General features: G+C 50.2%; 1 protein-coding gene across 1 annotated transcript; it reads left to right on the top strand.

The window, feature by feature from the left end:
• The first annotated feature begins 1,794 nt into the window (after nucleotides 1–1,794).
• LOC119364322 (probable L-ascorbate peroxidase 7, chloroplastic) lies at nucleotides 1,795–5,737 on the top strand. Its single transcript, XM_037629779.1, has 12 exons — nucleotides 1,795–2,064; nucleotides 2,153–2,281; nucleotides 3,311–3,431; nucleotides 3,523–3,623; nucleotides 3,721–3,808; nucleotides 4,102–4,169; nucleotides 4,254–4,340; nucleotides 4,706–4,780; nucleotides 4,860–4,937; nucleotides 5,030–5,134; nucleotides 5,287–5,359; nucleotides 5,471–5,737. Exons 1-11 carry the CDS (start codon nucleotides 1,891–1,893, stop codon nucleotides 5,305–5,307), a joined length of 1,047 nt encoding a protein of 348 aa, XP_037485676.1. The 5' UTR covers nucleotides 1,795–1,890; the 3' UTR covers nucleotides 5,308–5,359; nucleotides 5,471–5,737.
• Nucleotides 5,738–9,356: the final 3,619 nt, after the last annotated feature.

Raw genomic sequence — 9,356 nt, 5'->3', positions numbered from 1 at the left:
GGTATATAAAGCCTGGGAGAGAGGCCTAGGGTTAGCGCTCAGGAAGTGAAAGGCACATTGAAAACTAAGGTGACCAACCCTCCTACAAAGCTAGCAAACAGCCGGATCCCTACAATCCCGCCTGTAATGGCTATATGAGAGGCATCGGTAACAGCGACGATGGAGGTCTCTTGGCTTACCATCTCAGAAAAGGCGATTTGGCGCAGATGAGCATGCAGCTACAGGTGACGGGGCATAACCCGAGACCAGAGCGTCTTTGAAGGACGCATGACGAGAGAGAGGCGGCCTAGAGCTAGCGCATGCGGGGACGGCAGGGGCTGAATGGGCGGCAGAGCGGGACAAGGAGGATCAGCGGGAGGAGGGGGGCAAAGCGAGGCAGCCGATTGGCCAGTGGGCGGCGACGCCGGTAAACGCGACGAATTAAGGCCAAGCACTTGATTACACACGGGGAGGTCAAGCGCCCGCCCGACCTCCAAGGCATGCAGATCCGCGCCAGAGACCCCGAAAACCTGGGCACGGGCCGCCTGCGGCGGGATATCAATCGATTGCACCTGAGCAGCGACGTGACCCAACCTCGGAGCCGGGCCAAGCAACGACGGCAACCTGGAGTTGGCAGCCCAGACCGGGCCTCGTGCAACCGTCCGAGGAGAAGCCAAAGGGACAGAACCAGGGTCCAAGTCAGAAAGTGACATCCTGACGTAGAGCAAACCGGATTTCCAGGAATCGCGGAGCACTATCTCTTTGGCAATACACGCATGAGCGACCCGGAAAAAGAAACAACCTGGTTGCTGGGCCCTGGCAGCATAGCCGTTGGCGAAGCCACCGGACCAGCTGACCAGAAGAGAAGCAAAGAACTCCGGCGAAAAGAAGACGTCGTCCTTAAGCACGGCGGCGAGAACGTCGGCCGGCTGGCAACGACCAGCAACAGCCTCAACAGTGCCACAACCATACTTCGCCAGCATAGCATCCTGGAAACGCAAGCCTTCCATGGGGCAAACATGGTCCACCAGAGCGACAATCAAAGCAAGCAACAAGGCAACGGCAAGAAGATGGAGCAGGGATGCATCAACAAAAGGGGGAGGTTACCATGCGACAACAGAAGAGTGAGGCTACCATGCATCAAGATCAACATGCATCAGGGCGAAAGCTGCTGCATACCTGGGCACCAACGAAAAACTTGAAGGAAGGAGAGTAACTACCAGCCGGCGGCGGCGAGGAACCAGTGGTGGTCGGAACGGGTCTAACACTCTTGCGACGCGATAGTGCACACCGTAGCTGGGGTGGCCGTCGCGGCCGGGACCGGCGAGCGACGGTTTGGTGGCGCCGCCTCACGAGCAGAGGGCGACGGCTAGCGTGGCCGCCGATGTCGGGGTGGCAAGCGGCGGGGTATGCACTCCGCCTAGCCCTCACTTATATAGCATATAATTGAGACACTTCAACTGAAACAACATAGCATTGTTTGTAGTTACTTTACATATGTTCTTACCACTGCTTTGGACTGTAATAAAGCCCTGAATTTCAGTTACGTTGGGCATCGCATTGTAATCAGGTATAAACCCTAGCCGCCAAGTGGTTGGTCCACTTTCCTTTTCTTGACGATAGAACCCTAGCGAGCTTTTCCCTCCAATTCGGGTCTAGTTACTGAAATTCTCTGAAAATTAGCTGTTCTAGTGTTCAAGATCATGACACCCCTCCACTCCGACCAACCAACCTCTTCCCCAACCCCGAGCCTGCGACACCAACCGCAAGAGCCGAGGAAAACCCCCTCAAAACCCAGGAGCCGTGCTGAGCTGGCCCTCCCTCTCAAAGCAGTCAACCAGCCGCAGCTCCTCCCTCATTCCAAAGGGCCACGGTCTACGGTTTACTCTCACCAACCCACCACCCATCAGCATGGCCGAGCGTCTCGCCGCAGCCGCCACCCTCCGCGCCGCCGCTCCGTCCGGCCGCTTCCCGGCCGGCCGCCGCGCCGGGCCATCCAGCTCTGCCTTCTTCCCCTCCTCATCCTCGTCCTCCCCGGCTCTCCGCCTCGTCAGCCTCCGCGCCGCGTCGTCTCGGCCCTCCCAGGTCTGTGTCGGTTAGGTTCGGGCGGCCCAGGATTTGGACCCAAATGTTCTTGTTGCTGACTTGTGTTTGGTTATGTGTGTGATCGCAGAAGGCCAAGTCGGCGGGGAGGGGGCGATCGGTGAGGTGCATAGCAGCGGCGTCGGACGCGGCACAGCTGAAGGCCGCGCGCGAGGACATCAGGGAGCTGCTCAACACAACCCACTGCCACCCCATCCTGGTATGGTACTACCTCATAGCGACACGGCGATGGCACGCTTTTAGGCTACTATACTAGGAATTTATGCCTTGCATCAGCGTCGTCAATTAGGACAGTAAGGTGAATTCGATCCTTAGAGCAGTGCTGGGATTTTAACATCATAAAGTGCTTTGTTAGACAGTTTGCCTCTCAAAAAGGCTTGCCAACATATATCTCCACTGGACAAACCGCAACAACTTTCTGAATTAGACTCTGTGTCAAGTGATTTTCTTGTGTTATTTGTGCCAGGCTCTAGCGTCCATTGGCCCATCTAGTTCCATTTCTTCACTGTGGAGCTTAATATGCTTCCTTTTTTTTATGTATGGAGCCTAGCCCTGCTATACTGAAAATGTTATGGTTACACATGAGACATTTGTTGTAATTTAATAGAATGAAGTGTGACGAGATTTGACCAATCAGGATATGAGAAGACTTCAGTTAATTAGCCATCAAACCGTGCAGAGTATTTAAAGGGCATTGTCTGATATGAACCTTATGTAAAAGGGTGCACCCAGTGCTGAAAGCTCCCACACAAGGTGGGGTCTGGGGAAGGGAATTTCTAGACGAACCTTACCCTTGCACAATAACCCTTCTGTTATGAACGTTATGTCATAGTAACAAATGTTGCATCGACATTACACAGATGAAGAGCATTATCAACTGCACTCTTTAGTCTTTATGCAGACTATATACCACATTTTCTTGTATTTTACCTTTGTATGGTCATAGGAAGTTTATCCTTGTCAGTAACAATCTTAGATATTTTCTTTCCAGTTGGCAGTCAAAAAAGCTTAAGGCATAGATAGGGATGCCATCTGTCCAAATAAGCACTGCCCACTGGAACTTTTCAAAACGAAAAATCATAGAAGTGAAACTTTTCATTTTGATGCAACTACTTAGTGCAATGCATCGGTACAGGGCCATTTTTGCTTTAGTTTACCATTCTAATACATATCAGTTTTCTATATCCGCTCCAAGATTATTAATTGTTATTTGTTTTGTTGCATCAAGGTTCGTTTGGGTTGGCATGATTCTGGCACATATGACAAAAATATTAAGGACTGGCCAGAACGAGGTGGGGCTAATGGAAGTTTAAGATTTGACGTTGAACTGAAGCATGGAGCCAATGCCGGTACAGTTACCTGGATTTTCCCGAGTACATTTCTTTGTTCCTCCTATGTCAACAGCTAGTAACTGAAAGTCCTGATCGGGTATCCTTAAAGGTTTGGTAAATGCTCTAAAGCTTGTGCAACCTATCAAGGACAAATACCCGAGTATAACTTATGCGGATTTATTCCAGTTGGCAAGTGCTACAGCAATTGAGGTCTGACCTTTGCCCCACTGTATCTGTCTAGGTTAGAATTAATATATCAATACTGTATTCAGACCTAATTTCCTTTCTTTTCTCAATCTGGTACCAGGAAGCTGGTGGCCCAAAGATTCCAATGAAATATGGACGGGTTGATGTCACAGGACCTGAGCAGTGTCCACCTGAAGGGAAGCTTCCTGGTTAGAAATCTTGTTCACTGCATATTCCAGCTCGTTGTGTTCTGTATATCCTTCTCTCTCTCATCTTTGAGTTTGTAAATATGTTTCAAAGATGCGAAACATCCCCTGACTGCTTTGCAGTAAACCAAGTGTATTCGTTATCTCCATAATCTTACTGATAATTCCATCACCACATCAAAAGCACAGAGTTGTTATTAATAATTTGGAGATAAAAAAGGCACCTGTGTATTGATAAATGCATTTAATATGATGATTGCTAATTCTTCAATTATGTGTTATTTATGTTTTTACAGATGCTGGCCCGAGTGCTCCTGCTGACCACTTGAGGCTGGTATTCTACAGAATGGGCCTTGATGACAAGGTATGCAAATAATGATCTGTGTCACCTGTTTGCCCATGCTGTTTTGGCTGGCGTTGTTGAGCTGTGTGTACGCTGTATCTGCAGGAAATCGTTGCTTTGTCTGGGGCACATACACTTGGAAGGTCTAGGCCCGAACGGAGTGGCTGGGGGAAACCTGAAACAAAATATACTGTATGCTGTTCTTAACTTTTCTGTGTATATATATGCTACCCTGGATGTTGTAATTCCCAGGTTAACGATTGCATAGCATGTTGCAGTATCATTTTGACCACTGCTGGAAATTTGCATACTTAAAATTACACTTAAAATCTCTTTGGGAACTAGCTGTGCTTGTTTTCAAGATTTGTACACTTTACATAATGTTTCTTAGCCTTTGTTTACATCTGATGGTGTCAGTTGAGATATGCAATTTTTTTTTCCAAACAGTCCTTATGGTACCCGCTTCAAAACATTAATGCTGTGTGCACCTTGCTCCATGTAGATGTACAAGTGAATTGCCTGCGTGAGTAATGTTCTTCCATTATTTGCTTTGACAGAAAAATGGTCCTGGTGCACCTGGTGGACAATCATGGACAGCTGAATGGCTGAAGTTTGATAACAGTTACTTCAAGGTAAGTGCCCCGTTCAATACTTGACATGCCTGGACAATTCATCTGGTTTGTTAGATCTGAGCTGGTAGCGATACTTTAGGAGATAAAAGAGAAAAGAGATCAGGATCTTCTTGTGTTGCCTACAGATGCTGCATTATTTGAGGACCCAGCATTCAAGGTGAGTCTGATGCTCAAACTGTATGTTCTCGGCATCCTATGAGAGTGAAATAATTCCTGAACTGACTGCATAAGAATCCACAACGCTTTCAGGTCTATGCAGAGAAATATGCAGCAGACGAAGAAGCATTCTTTAATGACTATGCGGAGGCTCATGCTAAACTGAGCAGCCTGGGTGCAAAGTTTGATCCTGCCGAGGTCAGTGTCAGCATCTCGTCCACAGTTTACCAAGAGTGGGCCGCCCTTCAGTTTATTCTACAAACCATTACATAGGCGTTGCTCTGCTCTCTGCTTTTGATCCAACCTTATTGTCCTTGTGTTTCAAGCTGATCTATGTGGCTGTCCTGCAGGGATTCTCATTGGATGATTAGCGTGGCGCGTTAGCCAGAGAACCCTTGAAGCAGCCAAACACACTTCCAAAAGGTACATCATACCCCTTCCCACTCCCCAGTTTGTTGATTCATGGCACAACCCTTTCACCCACTTGATCCCATCGATAAAACAAAGGGCTCACTTTGTTGTGATCCCTCGCAGGACCAGAGGACGGCACAACTTAATCACCATCGTTCCTCTCCAGCTTGGTGTCACCATACTACAGGACGAGGCATTTTCCCAACTTATTATCATATATGTACAAGATAGAGATTTTCCTTTCCAGCTTGGTCAAATTGTTAGATTTGGCAATTGAGGTGCAAAAATAATACAGGCATGCAAACAAATCTGAGCCATTCATTCATGTGAACCTGCTCCGATGACAAATTCGTTTCATTCAAAAATTTATCACATGATGCTTTGCCTGCCTGTGCAGTGCTGTTCCGTGCCGTGCTGTCATTTTTCTATTAGTCGTGTGGCTCATCGAGCACGGTGGGGGGGTGGTGCAGTAAACATCAGATCTGCAATACTGCAATACATAAACCCCTGGACCCTACAGCCTCTGAGGAGCTGCCTCCCGGCGTAAACCAGGAGTGATTTCCATTTGGCGAGCCCCTCCGTCTTTGTCTCCACGGGTAGGCAGAATCTTTGGAGCAGTGATCCATGGAGGGCCTGCCGGTATGCCTGGACCCGGTCCACAGTCCGTGCGTGCGTACCTACCGGTGGCTTGGAATGGATTGGACCGATCCGTTGGTGGTGGGTGGGCGTCCACCATTCATTCAAGGGAACAACGCTGGTTAATAAGACATCAGCAGGGCAGCAGGGCTGTGAATGAATGAATTAAGAAGGGCGTATGTGCTGTGGTGGTGGCGATGGCCTGCGACGACGGGCGCGGCATTAACTCGGATCGGCCTCACGTGCTCGCCACGTGCCGGGAGTGGTAGGCTCTGTGGCGCAAGCGGAACAACGGGCCAAACCCCAAAACTACAAACCCCAAGGAGTGCGCACTGCGGAGGTCCCGGGTCCGGTCACTTTCCCTCCCGGTGGCTATACTCGCGCTCACCGCTCCCTCCCGCCCAAATCACCCAACCGTTTCTGTTTACCCCTTTGGTACCTCTGGAAATGAGAAATAGGCGTCGGTTGCCTTGAGTTTCCTGGTGCTATTTTTACCCATTCCCGTGACAGCATACAAGAACGCACGACCTAAGGACAACTCCAACGCGCCGATGCAAACGGTCCTTGGTTTTGTCTGCTTTTTGTCCATTCAAAAGAGCGACCCGTGTTTCCGGTTTTAAATTTGGGTTGGTCGGCGCGTCCAACATAACCGACACATTAGTCCACATCATTAAGAAAAACCCGACTAGGTATGTAATTTTTAAATTTAAAACATACAAATTAATAAAACATAATTAGACATTAAACCATCGCCCAAAGTCCACTTCAAACATAATTAAACATTATTTAAAAAAAATTGCAACCTCACAGCCACCCCAGCCTGCAGCCCTAGGCGTCGCCCTCGTCCTTAGAGCCGATGAGGGCGAAGAACGCGGGTGCCGCAGCCCATGGGAAGGCCTGCTATTAGGCCGTCAGCATCGCCTGCTCCCGCGTCTGCTGTTGCGGCAGCTCTGCTGCACGGCGCACGTGCTCCTCCTCCTCCTCCTCCCGTGCCCACCGTTGTCGGCGCTCCTCCTCCTTTCGCTCCAGTTGCATGCGTCGCTCCCTCGTCGGCATGCTCCTCCGCCAACGCGCGGGCCTTCCACTGCTCGATATAGGCTGCCTCCCGCGCCTCCGTCGTGCCTAGCCACTCGGGTGGTGTGCTGACCCACTCCCGTACGACGCCGTCCCACTGGCACCTCTCCGTGGCGACGGGTGCTGCCAACGTGGGATCAGGCTTGGGCCGCGATGGTGGAGGTGGTGGTGGTGGTGGAGGGTAGACGTAATCCCCCGCAGTCAAGAGCTGGAGCACCTCCTCCACGCCAGTCCAGCGGGCGTCCTCCTCTCTCTTGGACTCCTCGAGGGCGTGCTGGTAGGCCTCCTCCAATGCGCCCAGGTACACCGCCTCGGCCTCCTCGTCCTCCTGCGCCACCACCAGGGGGCAGTGGTGCAAAGCCGGACTCGATTTGGATGGCACCGCGGTGGCACACGTCATGCTCAGAGGCGAACCAGACGTCCTAGTCGGGAGAGTCTGGCGCGTACGCGGGGTAGCGGCGCTGCACCGGCCTCGGGAGAGCACACCGCTTGTGGATCTCCCCTGCATGCGCGTGCGGTGACTGTGGCACGGCTGGCACTGGAATGCGGTGGGGGTCGAGGTGCCAGTCGTGGGGAAAGTTGATGTCCGACCACGATAACAGGACGTCGTACTCCCAGTGGTAGCGCGCATGGTGCATCGGGATGTACAGCTTGCCTCGTTGCTGACGAGCCCTTCCCTCCATTGGCACAAGCGTCTACCTCGCCGGACCGCATGACGAGCTGGCCTCGACGCTGTACTTGGCCTTGCCCTTGCCTTTGCCAATGAAGCCAACCATGGGTAGGATTCCTGTCTGTCGGTGAGGGGGCAAGCGTGGCAAGATGTGGATGGGAGGAAGAGGAAGTGGATGAGGCCGTCCCCTGCACGCTTGTCATTTAAAAAGTGTGTGGACTCTTGATGCTTCCACTGGCTACCATGTGGGCCCAAGGTGGGTGGGTCACATTCAATATGATCGTGATGGTGGTCGGGCGGCCGACACGCGTGCCCGAGGTGGACACCGAGTGGATGCATGGCATGTCCATCTTGTGTCCATGTGAACGCAAATCCGGTGCAAATTTTGGGCCTGAAATGCGTCCACACGGACACGCAACGGACATGATTTGGGTTTGGGTTGGCGCGTTGGGCTGATGTTTTCGTTCGTTTTAAGCAAAATGGACACGCGCAGACCAAATGCGTCTGCGCGTTGGAGTTTCTCCCAAAAGGCTTGAGGGTTGTGGAGGGGGGATTGTAAATTTTGGCACTTTTTTTAGATCATACATGTAAAATTTCATACATGTTCTCCATTATATCCACATGTGCTACGATATATTCCTTGATAGGTGGGACTACACCATCTCGGTCATGTATTCTTCTCCACTTGTCATTTTTCTTGCCAGAAGTCGCACACTCCACATCTCTCCGCCGCCCTTGTCTTGACCTCCTCGCCCGCCTTCCCCCATGCAACAATGCATTCACCCACTCCATGCCATCGTGTCTATGCTTCCTGACACTCATCATTCTAACACCCTTCTCCTAACCCGTGCTCAACCTCTCTCATCGTGGGGGCAGGGTGAACCCTGCTATCAAACAAGGTTCATATGCAAGGGAAGGAGAAGAGAAGAAGACAAGGGGGGGGGGGGGTTGACTATGCTGAGTCGCTCTTTATCAATTTCATGGGTTTTGTAAAACTTAACGTTGTTGCATCGTTCAATCAAGACCTTCTAAGGGGTTCAACTAGTGTGCAGTATTGAGAGATAAGAAAGGTAAAAAAAATTACCGGGGGAAATATGAGAATAAATGTGTGCACGAATGTCCAACAGATGAAGCATTGGCACTGAGGTTCAAATTATCCCTTGTGCAAAGGCTAGACTGTAATTGCCTTGCTATCAAGTTAGACATTTTGGATGTCATTAACACCATGAAGAAACAAAAGATGTTATGCGAGAACGGTGACAATCGTTTTTTATAATTCATTATTATATGGTTTGTGACTTCTCACTCATTACTTTTGAACATTGTAATAGAAAAGCGGACAAGGTCACTCATAAGCTTGCTAGATTGGCTAGATTGTTTACAACTTATGATTGGTTTGAGGAGCCTTTGAATCATATTGTAACCCTCCGTATAGACGATGTAATGAACAAAGTCTTTCTGTTATTAAAGAAAACATTTAGGACCACAAGAGAAGGAAAATAGTGTATAGACTGTGTGATCCAGATAATAGCCGCCGATAAGCACACCATCGGTGGTCTTAACCCCAAAGCCCCCAGAAAATTTCGGAGCTTTAGACCAAAGTGTCAAAAAGGCGGCACGACCAAATCG

This window comes from Triticum dicoccoides, chromosome 2B, assembly GCF_002162155.2.
Source record: "Triticum dicoccoides isolate Atlit2015 ecotype Zavitan chromosome 2B, WEW_v2.0, whole genome shotgun sequence".
In the NCBI taxonomy this organism is placed as follows: domain Eukaryota; kingdom Viridiplantae; phylum Streptophyta; class Magnoliopsida; order Poales; family Poaceae; genus Triticum; species Triticum dicoccoides.
This window is presented reverse-complemented; position numbering and strand designations above follow the sequence as displayed.

Bases quoted from the DNA above. Each gene is read 5' to 3' on its own strand.
- LOC119364322 (XM_037629779.1), top strand. From the start codon at position 1,891: ATGGCCGAGCGTCTCGCCGCAGCCGCCACCCTCCGCGCCGCCGCTCCG. The intron at 2,282-3,310 runs GTATGGTACTAC...TGTTGCATCAAG, and splicing joins CCCACTGCCACCCCATCCTG to GTTCGTTTGGGTTGGCATGA. The intron at 4,781-4,859 runs GTAAGTGCCCCG...GCGATACTTTAG, and splicing joins TTGATAACAGTTACTTCAAG to GAGATAAAAGAGAAAAGAGA.